This window comes from Perognathus longimembris, chromosome 2 (assembly GCF_023159225.1).
Source record: "Perognathus longimembris pacificus isolate PPM17 chromosome 2, ASM2315922v1, whole genome shotgun sequence".
NCBI lineage: Eukaryota > Metazoa > Chordata > Mammalia > Rodentia > Heteromyidae > Perognathus > Perognathus longimembris.
This window is the reverse complement of record NC_063162.1, coordinates 71461674-71478799: the sequence shown is the minus strand read 5'-3', so window position 1 is coordinate 71478799 and position 17126 is coordinate 71461674. Positions and strand designations below refer to the sequence as shown.

The 17126-nt window shown below is 45.1% G+C and overlaps 2 protein-coding genes across 3 annotated transcripts in view; both read left to right on the top strand.

The window, feature by feature from the left end:
- Positions 1 to 1027: 1027 nt before the first annotated feature.
- On the top strand, positions 1028 to 2738 carry LOC125346700 (ral guanine nucleotide dissociation stimulator-like). Of its 2 annotated transcripts, XM_048339456.1 has the most exons (4): positions 1028 to 1236; positions 1522 to 1643; positions 1835 to 1930; positions 2243 to 2738. In XM_048339456.1, exons 1-4 carry the CDS (start codon positions 1219 to 1221, stop codon positions 2499 to 2501), a joined length of 495 nt encoding a protein of 164 aa, XP_048195413.1. In that variant the 5' UTR covers positions 1028 to 1218; the 3' UTR covers positions 2502 to 2738. The 2 variants fall into 2 exon arrangements, with proteins under 2 accessions (XP_048195413.1, XP_048195414.1); XM_048339457.1 differs by lacking the exon at positions 1835 to 1930.
- A 3615-nt stretch (positions 2739 to 6353) lies between these two features.
- LOC125344677 (high mobility group protein B1-like) overlaps positions 6354 to 17126 on the top strand; it is a 12024-nt gene continuing 1251 nt past the window's right edge. Inside the window, exons 1-2 of the mRNA XM_048337099.1 lie at positions 6354 to 7015; positions 15667 to 15819. Coding sequence (XP_048193056.1) covers positions 6383 to 7015; positions 15667 to 15819 — 786 coding nt within the window. The 5' untranslated portion in view covers positions 6354 to 6382. The remainder of the gene's footprint in view (positions 7016 to 15666; positions 15820 to 17126) is intronic.

The following is a 17126-nucleotide window of genomic DNA, read 5'->3' as shown; positions in this document are numbered from 1 at the left end:
TCCTGGGGGCAGCAAACATGGGGATCTCCAGAACCAACCCTGACAGCCTGTATCCTGAGGCAGCATCACACTGGGGCCCATGGAAGGCAGGGTGCAGGGGCTCCTGAGTCCCCAGGCTTCCTGGGAGGGAGCCCCAGTGTAGAGCCTGCTGTCCTCTTGGCCACTTCCTATCTTAGCTCCAAGCTGTCTATGGAGCTGGAGCCTCCCCTCAGGGCAGGCTTCCTGACCAGGAACCCCAAGTGGAGCCCTCTCAACAGTGAGTGTCTGGGCCCACTGGGCGAGGGAATCACAAGGGTCTGCTTGGTGGCATAGCGAACCCGAGAAACTGGCCCCAGCATCCCACCTACTTCCACACAGCCACCTTGTGCTTGGGCTGTGTGTCCTGAGCTCTGCCCAGCTCACTTTCTTCATTGAGGTCACACGGTGGCCCTCAGAGCACTGGGCAGATGGGCTACTTGGAAGGAAGCAGAATAATGAAGGCTACCTCAGGCATGGGGGTGGGAGGGCAGTGGGGTCTGGGACAGCCATGTGTGCTCAGGGAGTCCCTGGAATTAAGACAGCCTCTCCATTCAGGCTCCTACGAGACAGCTCAGCAGAGATGGCAGTTTGAGACAGGTGACTGGCTCAGCAGTGGGACTAGCAGTGCTCCATCCACCGTGCAGCTGGGTTACTCACCCTGGCCTTACTGCCACAAAAAGACAAGGACTCCAAGGATGTGAGTGAGCAGGGGGCGCAGGGATGGGAAATCACATTGGAGAAAGGAGTGTCTTGCTGACCTTGACCCTTTCACCTCCAGCAAAAGACCCAGTCCTCCTCAGCCCCAGGGTGCGAAGCACCACAGCCATCCCACCTGCTGATGCCCCAAGCTTCCAGACCCCAGTGTTGCTGATGACTTGGGGACATTTCTCAGTGGGTGGTGAGGGAGGGTAGGATGGGACACCATGTCCTCAAGGACAAAGCCTGTGTGGTTTGCGAGGCCTTGTCACTGGAAGCCTGGGTGAACACAATGTCCAGAGACAGTTGAGCAGTCAGATCCCTGTCCTGAGGCCCCAGGGACTCCCTGCCCTAGACTGAGAGCAACTCTGGTCCAGGTGTGGACCCATGCTACCCTCTGCCGGTCTGAATTGGTAGGGCACAAAGTGGCCAGGCTGCCTTCAATGTGGAAGCCCCATTTTCCAAACACATTGGCTCTTTGATTTTCAGGGCACTTGGATATCCATGAAACAAAGACGAGAGGTGAGAAGATGAAGCCTTCCACCACAGGGAGGCAAGCTGTGTAGGCCCCTGAGGTCCTTCCTTGCCTCTGAAGATGGCCACATTTGGTACAGAGGATAGGACATGGGGTCCTGAGGGGGCATCTAGGACAGCTTCCTGGGGGTGGGCACTGCATCCTGGCAGAAAAATGAGGAGAACACTGAGTGTGAGACAGAGAGAGGAGAGTAAGCCCAGGTAAAGACCCCAGGGTAGGCCTACCCTGCTCTGGTCTACGCCCATCACTTTCCTGGCCTTTCTCTCAACCAGGAGTTCAAGGTGATGTCACTCATCAAGGAACTGCAGGGCACGTGTCAGGAGCTCCATGTGGTTCCTGAGGTGAACTTTGTGTCTTGGTTCACCAATCTGAAACGCCTCAGTGAAACTGAATGGTGAGCTGCAGCGGGTCCTGGGGGCAGCAAACATGGGGATGTCCAGAGCCAACCTTGACAGCCTGTATCCTGAGGCAGCATCGCACTGGGGCCCATGGAAGGCTGGGTGCAGGGGCTCCTGAGTCCCCAGGCTTCCTGGGAGGGAGCCCCAGTGTGGAGCCTGCTATCCTCATAGCCACTTCCTGTCTTAGTGCCAAGCTGTCTATGGAGCTGGAGCCTCCCCTCAGGGCAGGCTTCCTGGCCAGGAACCCCAAGTGGAGCCCTCTCCTGAGGAAGCCCTCAGGACAGTGAGTTCCTGGGCCCACAAGGGAATCACAAGGGTCTGCGTGGTGGCATAGCGAACCCGAGAAACTGGCCCCGGCATCCCACCTACTTCCACACAGCCACCTTGTGCTTGGGCTCTGTGTCCTGAGCTTTTCCCAGCTTACTTTCTTCATTGGCGTCACATGGTGGCCCTTAGAGCACTGGGAAGATGGGCTACTTGGAAGGGAGCAGAATAATGAAGGCTACCTCAGGCATGGGGGTGGGAGGGCAGTGGGGTCTGGGACAGCCATGTGTGCACAGGGAGTCCCTGGAATTAAGACAGCCTCTCCGTTCAGTCTCCAGGCTCCTACCAGACAGCTCAGCAGAGATGGCAGCTCCCAGTTGGAGACAAATGACCGGCTCAGCAGTGGGACTAGCAGCGCTCCACCCACCGTGCAGCTGGGTTACTCACCCCGGCCTTACTGCCACTGGTATCGGTTGTACCAGTCTGCCCCGAACATCTACAGGTCAAAGATTCTTCAAGAATACGATGGAATCTTGCTGTTCCTGAGCCCTCAGCCCTTTAGGAGAGCTGGGCAGGAGGGGATAGCCTAAGCTGCATCTCTTCACTCCAGATGCCTGCATACACTCATTGGTGTAGATTTGAACAGAAGAAAATACCAACTTCCAGTGCATCCTGGGAAACACAGTGTGTGAAGCACAAAGCCTCAAATGTCATGGTTTACCAATGAAGAAGGGTGGGTGGGTGATTTAGATTAAAATGTTGAGCTGAAACACACCTAGTCCATTTAAACCATTTCTCTGCAAGAGCAAGGTTTTGTAGGTACCTTTCTTTGCCTTAGTTAGTGGTAGACTCAAACATATCCCATTCTAAGATGATATCTTCTCAGGCTTTGAGGTCATTTCTTGCAGAGTATTGAAGAACAGACCCCCCCCACCCCACCCCATGTCAGGCATGCTGAAGGAGACACACATCCACCTTGCACAGAGCCTGAGCTCAAGGTGCTGCCCTGAGCCTCTGCCCTTCACCTCCTGGGGCTAGGCTTTCAGGTGTTACCATGGACCATCCCACTAGCCCTGAAATCTGAGTGTTGAAAAACCACCTTTGCTCCAGCCATTGGCTTAGCTCCTGGATTCCTTAGGTGCAGGCAGTGAAGCCACCTCAAGTAGCTGCTGAAGCTGGACATCACCATGAAACAACTGCAGGACTGGAATAGTGAGGCCGCACCAAAACCAGGCCAGTGCTCCAGGGAGGGAGACACTGCTGAGTTGCAAGAAGAAGTCAAACCCAAATCACAGTTTTCCAACCCAAGTCCATTCCTAAAACGCTAAGCACACCGATGAAGAAAAACACAAGGGAACATGCAAATCAGCAGACACAGATCACAGAAAGAACATCAGTCAGATGCCAGCGCCACTCACAGATTCACAAGGTCATATAAATCCTCTTCCCCCATAATGTCGAGTTGAAATAATTCTTCAATAGTTTCCCTCCTTGTCCCTTATGCCAGTTATGTGAGGAAGATTTCTTTACTTTGCTCCATTAAACAGTTAGAAAAGCAGCCATGGCAAGAGCAGTTCAACATTCTTTTCACTTCCCAATACCGGAGTTCCTGTGGACAAATTGTTCATGGTGCCAGCGAGATAAGCATGACATGGAAGGGGCTGTGCTGCTACAATCCTCCATAGATCAGTAGCTAGGGAACCCAGCAAGACATCAGTAGAGGAGAATGCACTCTGTTGGAACATCTCATCATCTGGGAAGGCAGTGCTCCCAATATTCACATAATGACCTGTCAGGGTCTTGTGATTCACATGTGTCATGTCAGTGACTCAGGAGGCTGAGATCTTCAGCCTCACAAAACTGAGATAGATGCTGCCGTTCCACATAGTCTTACAGAGTGTTGAAATCCAAACATAATTTAACATGGCCAAGACTTAAAGCTTCACCTCCATAGCAATACAGCACCTAATGACAGGGTCTCAAATCACGTGTGGCTTAACATTTGGAGGAATCCAAGCTGTATTTCTAGAAATGCCATACTATTTCAAATGGAAGAACAGAACATTTAATCCAACTTCCTGTGGGATGACTGCACAAATGAATTACCTCACACCATGGGTGTTGGTTGTGATGAGAGAGTAAACAATGTTGAAAAGAAAATGATATTGTTTTAAAGAAAACTTTTCCTTCTATGAGATGATTTCAAGTAGCTTTTCCTTTCAAGCTTTTGTCTTCAAAGATGTTTAGAAATATGTATCCTCTTTTAAAGTGGATGTTCTTTCATTTATTTACCGTGAATTTCCAGTTTTATTGGAATATAAGCCGCAAATATGTACCTCAGTTTAAAAAAGTTTTTGCTAGAGTTTTCTTTCTAAGCAGAGAAAATATATTTGAGATCAATAATGTGTATTTATATCACCTGTAATACCAATGAAATGTTATCCACTGCCTGTGCTTTATGATTTTTCTATTATTAATCTCCTACCAGATATTTTCATTGAGTTTGCCTATGTTCTTATGTACTTAGCCATGAAGTTAGCGGAGTCACTCTGTGTGTGTGTGTGTGTGTGTGTGTGTGTGTGTGTGTGTGTGTGTGTGCAGGAGCTTGAATGATGGGTCTGGAAGCTGTCTCTGAACTTTATGCTCAAGGAGAGTGCTCTACCACTAGAGCCCAGATTCACTTCTGGCTTTTTTGGTGGTCAATTGGAGATAAGAGTCTCTTGGACTTTCCTACCTAGGCTGACTTTGAACTATGATCCTCAGATCTCAGCCTCCTGAATTGCTGGTAGTACAGTCATAAGCCACCACTGGCCTGCATGTGAGCTTTCTATCATTGCTGGTTAGACATCACACCTGTAATTTACTCCCTACATTTCTGTAAGGCAAATCTATCGTATCCCCTCCGGTTCTGTCCCAGTTAATGGTGGATCATGATCCTCTTAACCTGCAGTCATCCATGGAGCTACACTCACAGGTGCATACATCACACCAAGTTTATTGCTTGAGTTGGGGTCATGCTAACAGCTATTTTTAGGCTGGCCCTGAACTTTGACCCTCCAAATTTCCGCCTCCTTGGTAGCTGGGATTGCATTCATGAGCCATGTGCCCAACCTCATCTAATGTATAAAGACATGAAGGAGGTGGAAAGAGGATGTCACAAGGTGGATAAGAGACTATGTTGGAAGGGATAATGCATGGTTCTTGTCTATGCCTTGGGAACAAGACCATGAGATTGAATGGTGGTATATCGTGTTCAGAGTGAGAAAGAAAAAAAACCTCCTCCCTTTCAGATGTCCTTGGGAAACCCTACCTTGTCTGAATACACAACTCTAGGTGAACCAGAAGAAAGACTTGGGGTTTCAACACAGAAACTCTGTGCTTATCTATGAGATGTGTGTGGGCTGGCACTTCATTACCTCCTTCCACATTGTAAATGACACAGCAGTTCCTGGATGGAGCTACCTGTCCTGCTTTTTCCTTATCATTCTAGGTGTGGGCTGAGCTTCACTCTCATTCTGAGAATCAGATCATTCTATTTTTTATTGTAAAGATGAAGTACAGCCAGATTACACTTACATTAGTTAGGGGTTAACTTCAGTTCTTTTCAACAGTGTTACCCCTTCCCTCATTTTCTCTCAGTGGTTGCCCTCCTGACTCCCCTTGCCCCCAAGTTGTATAGTTCGTGTCCATTCTCGAACTCCCATTGTTGTCTGAGCTATCATCCCCTCTGAGGAATCTTCATGCTCTGTTCCCATAGAAATAACTAGAGTATAGCTGAGGCCAGAGGTCATAAGGGACACAGAGTCAGGCTGAAAAATAACAGGACAGACTTCTCATTCAGGCTTCTGCTATAAGTGAACTCCAATGGCAGCTACAGTGAAAGGCCTGTGAGATCTCTGTCTCCCCATCACTGGGCCAGGGGGTGTTGTCCTTACTCACTGTCCTGCTTTGCACAGAGCTTGAGGGATCCAGGGTCACAGCTCGAAGGCACTGGGCCTCCAAGCAGGCTATCATTCCTTTTCCTCACATTAGGAGGTTGATATCTGCAAGCAATGCTAGCAAACAACCTTCTGAGCTCCAGCCAGCCTCTACAAATATCTGGACCTGAAATGTACTTCAAAGCCCATGTGCTCAGTTCAGGTGTTTTGTCACAGTCACAGAAAGTTGATGGAGGTAATACTTTGGGCTGGAGTCTGTCACCTGGTTTTTCTCAGGAGATCACAGCTGGTGCTCTGCAATGGGCCTAAGGGTCTGAACATGCGGAATTGAACATGTCGGCAACATACCCAAACCCCAAAGGCTTCAGTGGCATAGAGGACTTAGAAAATAGACCATTAAATAAATATATATATATATATGAAAATACACCATTAGATTGCAGTACATTGAGCTCCATAGAGACAGTGCCAGGGGCAAGTGAGAGCAAGACGGGCACCAAGCAACTCTGTGCCTTGCGGAGGAAAAACTAAACATGGGCAAAGGAGATCCTACGAAGCCGAGAGGCAAAATGTCATCATATGCATTCTTTGTGCAAACTTGCCAGGAGGAGGACAAGAAGAAGCACCCGGATGCCTCCGTCAACTTCTCAGAGTTTTCTAAGAAGTGCTCAGAGAGGTGGAAGACTATATCTGCTAAAGAGAAAGAGAAACTTGAAGACATGGCCAACGCGGACAAGGCTCGTTATAAAAGAGAAATGAAAACCTACATACCCCCTAAAGGGGAAACAAAAAAGAAGTTCAAGGATCCCAATGTGCCCAAGAGGCCTCCTTCGGCCTTCTTCTTGTTCTGTTCTGAGTATCGCCCTAAAAGCAAAGGGGAACAGCCCGGCATGCCTATTGGTGAGATTGCGAACAAACCGGGAGAGATGTGGCACAACACTGCTGCAGATGACAAGCAGCCTTATGGAAAGAAGGGTGCTAAGCTGAAGGAAAAACATGAAAAGGATATTGCTGCCTACCGAGCTAAAGGAAAACCTGATGCAGCCAAAAAGGGGGTTGTGAAGGCTGAAAAGAGCAAGAAAAAGAAGGAAGAGGAGGAAGATGAAGAGGATGAGGAAGAAGAGGAAGACAAAGAGGATGAGGATGAAGATGATGATGATGAATCAGTTGGTCCTAGCGCAGTTGTTTTTTCTTGTTTATAAAGCATTTAACCCCCCTGTACACAACTCACTCCTTTTAAAGAAAAAAAATTGAAATGTAAGGCTGTGTAAGATTTGTTTTTAAGCTGTACAGTATCTTTTTTTTTTGTATAGTTAACACACTACCAAATGTGTCTTTAGATAGCCCTATCCTGGTGGTATTTTCAATAGCCACTAACCTTGCCTGGTACAGTATGGGGGTTGTAAATTGGCATGGAAATTTAAAGCAGGTTCTTTTTGGTGCACAGCACAAATTAGTTATATATGGGGACGGTAGTTTTTTCATCTTCAGTTGTCTGACACAGCTTATATGAAATAATTGTTGTTCTGTTAACTGAATACCATTCTGTAATTGCAAAAAAAAAGTTGCAGCTGTTTTGTTGACATTCTGAATACTTCTAAGTAAATACAATTTTTTTATTAAAAAATTGCGCCATTAGCCTGGCCTAATGCACCTCTGTGGTCATTTTTTTCCTGCTTGTCCAGCCTTTGGCCTTGTTGATGCCTTCTCCTTAGCTTGTCTAAAAATGCTAATCTCCAAAGCCATCTGTCTGCACTGCATCTTGACATTTCTCTTCTGCACATGTGCCCAAGGCCCTGAGTTCTTCCCTGTCCTTGCCATGGCTCCAGCAGTCTTGGCCAGTGCGTCTCTGTGTGGTCTATGCAACTTCCTCCACAGCTCATTACACTTTGCTTGCACGGTCTTCAGTAATGACTGGCCTCTTTCTACCCCTGGGCTGACAAGCTGAGTTAGAGATATTGTTGTATTACCAAGAGTTTAGACATAAAATATGACTAAAGAAATCCCTGTGTTAAAAGCTATGTAAGTGTGTAAGTTGGCAGGTGCAGCAGTGTGAACATCACCAACTGAGGAACTTGTGGGCGCTTATAATGTGGACTATCCATATGCAGTCTGAAAGCGGTGGCAAATGCAAATGTTTGGGGCCTCGTGAAATACAGACATGGATTTAGAGACCTATAAAGCTCTAGAAACTAGATTACTAAACCCTTCAGGATCTCATTTCAAGAATTATTTCTTTCAGGATTTTTATGTCATAGAACTCATTCTTTTAATAAAAATAAGTTTATAGTGTATTTTCCTAAGACAATTATAATTCCTTTAGCTAAGCCTGACACAGTGTCCAAATAGTAGTGTCCAAAAGCTCAGATTAGCAGTTTCATGATAATGAGGAATTCTACCTGTAGCTTTCCTTCCCCATCAAGCTTCCCAATAGGGTGCTTTGCCTGTTTCTGTGGAGTTGGCACCACCTAGTGGCTCTTTCTTGTATTACTATTTCTGTGGCTGAAGTTAATGTTCCTAACTGAAGAAGCCTGTAAAGGACCAACATTTGTACATCATGCCAGTAAGGAAAAATGCAAGTCTTCATAGCTGAAGGTATAAGCCACTCTGTAGGCCCGACACAGCTGTGTCAGAGAATTTTATACACTCATCACTCCTCAGTTTTTGTCAGGATCGTTCTAACATGCATAAACAGTGGGGACCCCCTATTCCCACCACTATGTCGACACTGGAATTAGAAAATCTCACAGTTGCTGAGTGCCAGTGGCTCATGCCTGTAATCCTAGCTATTCAGGAGGCTGAGATCTTAGGAAGCCAGCTCTGGCAGGGAGGCTATGAGACTATCTCCAATTACTCACCAGAAGAGCAGACGTGGCTCAAAGTGGCAGAGCACTAAGCATTGAGCAAAAAAAAGCTCAGGACATTGTCCAGGTCCTGAGTTCAAGCCCCACAAATCATCAAAGAAAAAAAATCTCACAAAGTGATTTCAGGCAAGCATTTTCAAGTATCTTTAGATACTTGGAACATTCTAGTTCTTTTTAGTAAAGCAATTACTTAGCAAAATAAAAAAAACATGGTCTTTAACCACTTTGAGCAAGAAAATTAAGGAACTAGACTAGGTTAAACATTTCACAAATTCTCACTTCAACTAGAACATAAGTCAGTATCCAGCATTTGTCTCCATAGCAACAGCACTGCCCATAACAAGCAAAGACAGCCCAGGTCTAGCCCGACACAGTAACTACTGGAAATGGTGGAGATGCTCATAAAAAGTGTACCTCTTAGAGGGATGAAGGACAAGAAGAGAAAGGAATTGAAGGCACCACAATATAAAACATAATGCTTTTCCTTGTAAAATAATAGCTTTAGAGTTCCACCAGTTAGGAACAGCAGCACATTTTAGCCAATGTGCTGCTGTTGATAGTTTGCTGTTGATATAAACACATCTGGCATGCCTGTGGATTTTGTGGTAAGAATTGAGAAACCCAAGCTTTAGCAGAGGGTTAGGTGAAAGCCTTGTGTGTGTTCAGAGCAGAAAGAGGCTTTGTGGGATCTATCACACCTACTTTCTGGAGAACCCCACTTCCACAGAGGACTGGCTCAGCTGCTCCAAGCAAGTCTAGATAAAGTCCTTGAAATTACCTTCCCCTGCCTATCAAAGGTATCCTGCATTCTGGCTCAGCTGAGGTGGCCTTGCCTTCTTCTCGTGTCCAAGAGGTTATTAGTAGAACCACTTTTCTCTCCAAGACATTTTTCTCTAGTGGTGCAGGACTCCACACTTCTTGGGCAGTTGCTCTACCACTTGATCCATGCTCTCAGCCCCTTTCTGTTTTAGTTGTTTTTCAGATAAGCTCTCGTGTTTTTCCAAGGCCTGGCCACAGACTGCAATCCTCCTACCTAGGGCCTCAAGGTTAGCCTTGAACAGTTGTCATGCTCCTGATGCCTGCCTTCTGAGTAGCTGAGGTTGCAGATGGAGCCTGTGCACCCACCTCTCAGATAGGTTCTTGATTAGATGATCAGTTACAGAAAAGGATCACCTTTTCTAAAGCAATAGTTTAAGGCTCATTTTTCACATCTTGTAAATGAAACTTGGGAGACATTGAAAACTCATTGATATGTTTTTAAGTCTATATTGTGAAATGCTCATCCTTCCTAAATGTGTAATTACATGATTTCTAGTAGATAGGTAGATTCTCAGTAAACATCACAATTTTCGAATGTGCAATTTTAGAACATTTTTATATATCAAAAAATTTCTCCCATGCCCTTGCAGTTAAGTCATCTTCTAAATGTATATTTCCCAGGCATTTAATAAAAATGTGTCACAATATGTAGTTTATTGCATCTAGCTTGTTTTGTTTATCTTAATTTTAAGGAACCAACTGTGTTATAGCACATATTAATAGTCTCTGTCCTTTTTTTCTTTTCTTCTTCTTTATTGTCAAAGTGAAGTACAGAGGGGTTACAGTTTCATAAGTAAGACAAGTACATTGCTTATCCAACTTGTTACCTCCTCCGTCATTTTCCACCCCTGTCTCTCCCTCTCCCCTTCCTTCCCCCCATGGGTCTTTTTATGGCTGGCTTCTGTTCTGTTGTGTACATATAGAATCGTTTATCAGTTTAACCCCATATAAGCTTTCCTAGGAATGTATCTCAGTGAACACTGTTATTTTTCCTGGATGGATTTCTACAAGAAGGTTTACTATGTTCTGTGGGAAGTTCCTCTTTAACTTTTTATGAAGTTTCTGAGCAGTTTTTGAAGTGATTTTTAGCCTTGGTGGTGGTTTGTCACTAGCTAAAATTCTGGGTTCCAAGTTCTTCAAGTCCTCCCCAGGCCCACTGTCTGATTATAACTGTAACCTCTGTGTCCCTAATAGCACTGAGTACTCCCCATGCTTAACACAGGCTTTTCTCCTATCTTCTTTGGAGAAAGATGTTTCAGGAGTTTCCCACTTGTTCACTGCTTTTTTTTAAATACTAAGTTGTATGTGTTCTTAATATGTTGTGGACAAATTCTCTTCTCATACATATGATTTGAAAATATTTTATACCAGTTTATAGTTTACTTTTTCACTTCCTCATATTGTCCACATATTCTTCTGAAATATGTGTTTGATGTGTGGTTGAATTTTTCCTTTGTGGATAGCATATTAGATGGGATATCTAAGGATTCTTCAACTCTATCATGAGGAATTGTGTTTTGTCTATGTTTTATGGCTTTTCAAATAAGATTAAGGTAAATTTTGGAGTGATTGTCATATTATCTAGAAGGTGTAGGACTAAATTCATCCTGTAATTGGTGAGTATCCATTTCTTTTAGCAACTTGTTGAGCAGACATTTCTTCTTCATAGAACCAAAATGGTACATTTGTTAAAATTTGGTTAGCTATAATTGGACCAAGTTAATATTTTCTTCATTCTTCTCAGATTTGATTTAGTTTAGTTTCTACTTTTATTTATTTTTTTTCAAATTTTTATTATCAAACTGATGTACAGAGAGGTTACAGTTTCATACGTTAGGCATTGGATACATTTCTTGTACTGTTTGTTACCTTGTCCCTGATACCCCCCTCTCTCCTCCCCCTTTCCCTTCCTCTCCCCCGGAGGTGTTCAGTTCACTCACACCAAACAGTTTTGCAAGTATTACTTTTGTAGTTGTTTGTCTTTTTTTACCCTGTGTCTCTCAAATTTGGTATTCCCTTTCAATTTCCTACTTCCAATACCAGTATACACGGTTTCCAATATACTCAGATAAGATTACAGAGATAGTGTAGGTACAACCACAGGAAGGTGATCCAAGAACATCATCAATAATAGATGCTACAGATACACATGGGACGTTGAAAGTAGTTACAACTGTGATATAACAATTGTCTCCATAACATGGAGTTCATTTCACTTAACATCATCTTAGGTGTTTATTAGGGTATAGCTATTGGGCCTTGTGATGCTCTGCTATGACTTGCCTAAACCTGTACTAATTATTCCCAATAAGGGAGACCATAGAGTCCATGTTTCTTTGGGTCTGGCTCACTTCACTTAGTATAATTTTTTCCAAGTCCTTCCATTTCCTTACAAATGGGACAATGTCATTCTTTCTGATAGAGGCATAAAATTCCATTGTGTATATGTACCACATTTTCCTGATCCATTCGTCTACTGAGGGGCATCTGGGTTGGTTCCAGATTCTCGCTATGACAAATTGTGCTGCGATGAACATTGTTGTGCTGGTGGCATTACTGTGATTTTGTTTGTGGTCTTTTGGATAGATACCCAAAAGTGGGGCTGCTGGGTCATTGGCGAGTTCTATTTTTAGCCTTCTGAGGAATCTCCATACTGCTTGCCAGAGTGGCTGACCAGTTTACATTCCCACCAACAATGAAGTAGGGTTCCCTTTTGGCCACATCCCCTCCAACAATTGTTATTGTTAGTTTTCTTTTTGGCCAGTCCTGGGCCTTGGACTCAGGGCCTAAGCACTGTCCCTGGCTTCTTCCCGCTCAAGGCTAGCACTCTGCCACTTGAGCCACAGCGCCACTTCTGGCCGTTTTCTGTATATGTGGTACTGGGGAATCGAACCTAGGGCCTCGTGTATCCGAGGCAGGCACTCTTGCCACTAGGCTATATCCCCAGCCCCATTGTTAGTTTTCTTGATATATGACATTCTTACTGGGGTGAGATGGAATCTCAATGTTGTTTTGATTTGCATTTCTTTTATGACCAGTGATGTAGAGCATTTTAGTTTCTACTTTTAAAATACATTAGTTTAGCCTAGTTTCTTAGTTTCACTTTACTTTTAGCTTAGTTTCTACTTTTTTTTTTTTTTTTGGCCAGTCCTGGGCCTTGGACTCAGGGCCTGAGCACTGTCCCTGGCCTCAAGGCTCAAGGCTAGCACTCTGCCACTTGAGCCACAGCGCCCCCTCTGTCCGTTTTCCATATATGTGGTGCTGGGGAATTGAACTGAGAGCTTCATGTGTAGGAGGCAAGTACTCTTGCCACTAGGCCATATTCCCAGCCCTTAGTTTCTACTTTTTAAGTACGTTTGCATATTTGATGAAGACATTTTGTCTTTTCTGATGTATGCATTTATAGCAATGGATTTTCCTGAGGATGACATAAATATGGCTATGGGTTTTTCTATTTTCATATTTCTTGGTTTTCAGCAGGTCGATGGTGCACATCTCTTTGGATATAGGATCTATTTGTATAGGTCCAAATTTATCCGTTGGATTATTAAAAGTGCAGAAAAGTGTAGATTAATTTATCTTAACAAAGTTGGGGAATTTGGGCCATTATTTCTTCAGGTTTTTTTTTTCCCTCCTGTAGGATTGCACATACATACATGTTGGTATATGCACAGGCTTTTGGTTGCATTTATTTGAATTTGCTGTAATACCAAATTTCTTAATTTTTCTGTGGAGGTATAAATTTGTAAAGCTTGAAAAATAGCTCAGGTCTCCAGTTGTGAAACCTAGGGAGATATTCATGTGCATGAGCTTCTCCAGAACAGTCTGTGTCAGGCACTGTGGAAGCTCAGGCTACGGGGAAAGCAAAGCTCTGAGGTGTGGAGACTGCTAACCCCTCCAAGTCACAGTCCAGGAGCAGAGACGAGTGGGGACTGGTCCAGGGTCACACACCTCCAAGTGAGAGCTGAGGCAGGATTACCAACACCAGTGCGTGGCCCCAAGGCCCCTGCACGGGAAACTCTTGGTGAGCCTAGCTGAGATGAGAGCAGCTGTGCATAGCAAAGTCCAAGGATCCCTTCACACCAGGAAACAGGAGCATTTTACCCTCAGAAGGAAGCAGTGCCTGTGGGGATCTGAGTCCTGGGAAGCCAGGGTAGAGGAGATGGGCCCAGAGGGCCACCCAGGGCATGGCAGAGAAGCCGGTGCCTGCATTGCATGAGCGCAAGCACCAGCAAGGCCAGCAGGCCATGGCCCTCTCCACAGCAGCGGTGGACACCCTTGTCTTTCCGCGTCTCGTTACAGCTCACCTACAGTGCAGACCCTGGGAAGGCAGTGTCAGGGTGCATAGTGCTTAGCCTCAACTCCACAGCTCATGTTTGTCCCTGCTTTGCCTAAGTGTGAAGAACCCATGCTGAAAGTCATCTGAGGACACGATGGAGTAGGCCTCCCATCGACAGGTGACATGGTGACGTTGGCTGCCTCCTTGGACAGCTAATGAAGGATTTTGTGTCTGTGTGCTGATACCTCACAGATAGCGTCCCTCACCCACTCATTTGGTCCCCACCTGTGGCCCTCAGGGCTTCCCATGTCCTGTCTCTGTTCACTGGGACTCGGGCTGACTCATTTATGAATAATTAAGGCAGAGTCTTGTGTTGTATCTGAATCAAAGGACTTCTTAATATATTGAATTAATTTGTAGTGAAATACCTTTTTATTTTAACTCATTTTTGTTTCATGTCTCAGATTTCTTTTGTATTTCTTAACACCCTACATTTTCCTTATGTTTTTTAACTCATGCACATATGCTCTTTGTACAATTAAAAAGTAATAAACATGCCAAAATGATTACTTGTGTTTTCTTTGGTCTCTGTTACTGATTTGGCTTAAATTTTAGGGATAACAACATGCAGTCCAGTAGGGATTGTTGAAGCACGCAAATGTGGTTGTACAGTCTATATTTTTATATGGATATTGTATCTTTCTCTGAGCTAGGGTAAGGCTTGGGGAATGTAGTCTCATTTGTAAACAACAAAAACTGTGAAACCATTTCTCTTTTCTCCTTTTTTGCCTTACTTGAATTAGAATGAACTATTTATTTTCTTATTAGTTTGGATCAGTTCTACATGAGAAGATTTCCCTGTTACAGTTCCATACAGAAGTGAACTCAATTTGGTCCTGAGCTCTTTCTTCTGGTGTGATAGCCATCATTCTGCCTGCTACAGAACGGCATGGCTATTAGCCAGCTGCGTCCTTGGTGTGGCCTTGGCTACTGAGTCCTGGTGAAGCTGCTGCTTTTGGTGGCCACCGTGTGTGTGCGGTGACTCCCTGTGCTGTTGTGAGTGTGCGGCTCTCAGCACTGTGGCCTGGGGCTCGATGGAGGCCCAGAGCCCACTTCTCATCCTGGCTGAGTGAGAAGACTCCATAGTCGGCTCAGGCAGGACTTGAATTGCTCAGTGGTGTTGTCTGTGATCATCTTCTATCTCTGACAGTTACACCCACACCAGGACCCCAACAGAAGCACAAATCACAAGTAAGGATATTATGTTAACCTCAGAGAGAGAATCTCTAGACAAGCTGGAATGAACCAGCACTAGGCCTCTTTGGAATAGTTTAAGGGTTTCTCCTGAGCACAGACCAAGAGGGAAAGTTGTAAGTGATTTAGTGCAATGCAAAGTCAGTCTGTGGAGCTGTAAAATAGTTATCTAAGCAGAAACTACACTTCCCCAAGGACTGGCCAGATAAGCTAGAGAGATCCACTCTGCTCCCTGTCGGCCAGTGAGACAGTGGGACATTTGGTCTCTGTGCCCACTTTGCTGAACAACCCTCTTTCTGAAGACCTCAGTCTCTCATTCACCTGAGGCTAATATCCTTGCTCAGGTTGACTGAGGTCATTTTCTCTCTGTGGAGCTGCTGTTAGGACTCAGTATCTGGCACTGAATTACCCAGTGGAACTGAGCCCTGGATCGCACTCTTCCTGAAGCATATGGCTGTGTCCACCTGTGTCGCTAATGGGCCCAGGCCGTCTACTCTGTCCACCCTGGGAAAGGCACTCATTGGGGACCCTCATCCCTACATCAGGGCCTGGGGCCAGGCACACTGGAGCAATGTTTAAGATTGTGCTGGTGCCTTCTCAGTCCTTCCTTCAGAACAGGGTCAGAGTTGAGGGAAGACATGGCATCTGCACCTTCCTGGGTGCCAACTCCAACTTCCACAGCAGCGCAGGCACTCAGCAGAGCCGGGAAACTCAGCTGCCCCAGCAGGAGAGTGAGGAGGCCGCCCCCGCCCCTGTGAGAGATGGGACATCTTTCTATTAGCTGTGACCTTTCCCAAGTGAGCAACAGTGGCTGTGGTCGCCTGTGGTTTAACTGCCTTTATTCTCCCCTCACACCCAGCCTTGCCTATGCAGCCCAACCAACCAGTAGGGGCCGGTTGAATGTGAGCATTTTCCAGGAAGCGACCACATTTGCGAGAGAAGACTAAGAAGATAAAACACAGCAGTTTACCCCTTCCTCTGCCTCTTCACCACCAGTTTTCTCCCCTTTTCCCTTTTCTTGTCTCTCTCTGTGTCTCTCTCCACCTCTGTCTCTTGTCTCTATCTGTCTCTATATGTCAGTGTGCCTCTCTCTGTCTGTCTCTCTGTCTCTGTCTCTCTCTGTCTGTCTGTCTCTCTGTCTCTGTCTCTGTCTCTCTCTCTCTCTCTCTCTCTCTCTCGCTGAAATTAAGCCCCAGGTGGACTGGTGGAAGGAAGGTGCCAGAAGATTTGAAACCCCATGAGACATTTCTTAGAGCCCTGGGTTGTGATAACAGCTTCACAAAGCTCTTGGTGACCCATAGGCTTCACAGACACTGAAGTTAACTGTAAAGAAACAAACAGATAAAATCTGTTCAGTGTTAAACAAGACTTTTTTTTTGAAGTTTTCAGATATAAAAGTGATTTACTAGACAAGATTCACTGAGTGGAAAATTCTACACTTTGTTGTTTTTTCTTGTTGTTTTGTTTTTTTGTCAATTGTATGTCTTGAACTCAGAGCCTGGGTGCTGTCCCTGAGCCTCTTTGTGCTCAAGGCCAGCACACTTGAGCCACAGTGCCACCTCTTGTTTTTGAGTGGTTAGTAAGAGTATCGTGGGGACTTTTCTGCCTGGACTAGCTTCAAAGTGCCATCCTCAGACCTCAGCTTCTGAGTAGTGAGAATTACAGGTGTGAGCTACCGGCAATACATTTTTGTGGGTGTTTATTCCTATTGTACATGGAACAGTGTGTTGTCTATCTGCCTGCAGGAATGCAGACAAAAAATGGTCATACTTATTTCTATTATTACTTAATAAAAATGTTCACTGGAGATGAGCAAATAGGGTAAAGAAATGTAAATACACTTTGAACACGTGACCTCATAATAAGAGAAATGCATATGAAATCTACAATGAGATGCTATTTTTCACTGGTAAGATTACCAAAACCTGACATATAGAAGTTCCCCTCCCTCACCCCGGAAATCTACTTGTATCAAAATGGAAGAACAAAATGAGGCTCTTGTGAAGGGCTTGGCCTGTTGACATTACTTATGAAAATGAGCCATGTATACCTCAAAACTCT

What these genes read in the sequence shown, in the direction of transcription:
- LOC125346700 (XM_048339456.1), top strand. An exon ending in CGCCTCAGTGAAACTGAATG is followed by an intron (nt 1,644 to 1,834) that starts GTGAGCTGCAGC and finishes TTCCTGTCTTAG; the next exon opens with TGCCAAGCTGTCTATGGAGC. An exon ending in CTGAGGAAGCCCTCAGGACA is followed by an intron (nt 1,931 to 2,242) that starts GTGAGTTCCTGG and finishes CTCTCCGTTCAG; the next exon opens with TCTCCAGGCTCCTACCAGAC.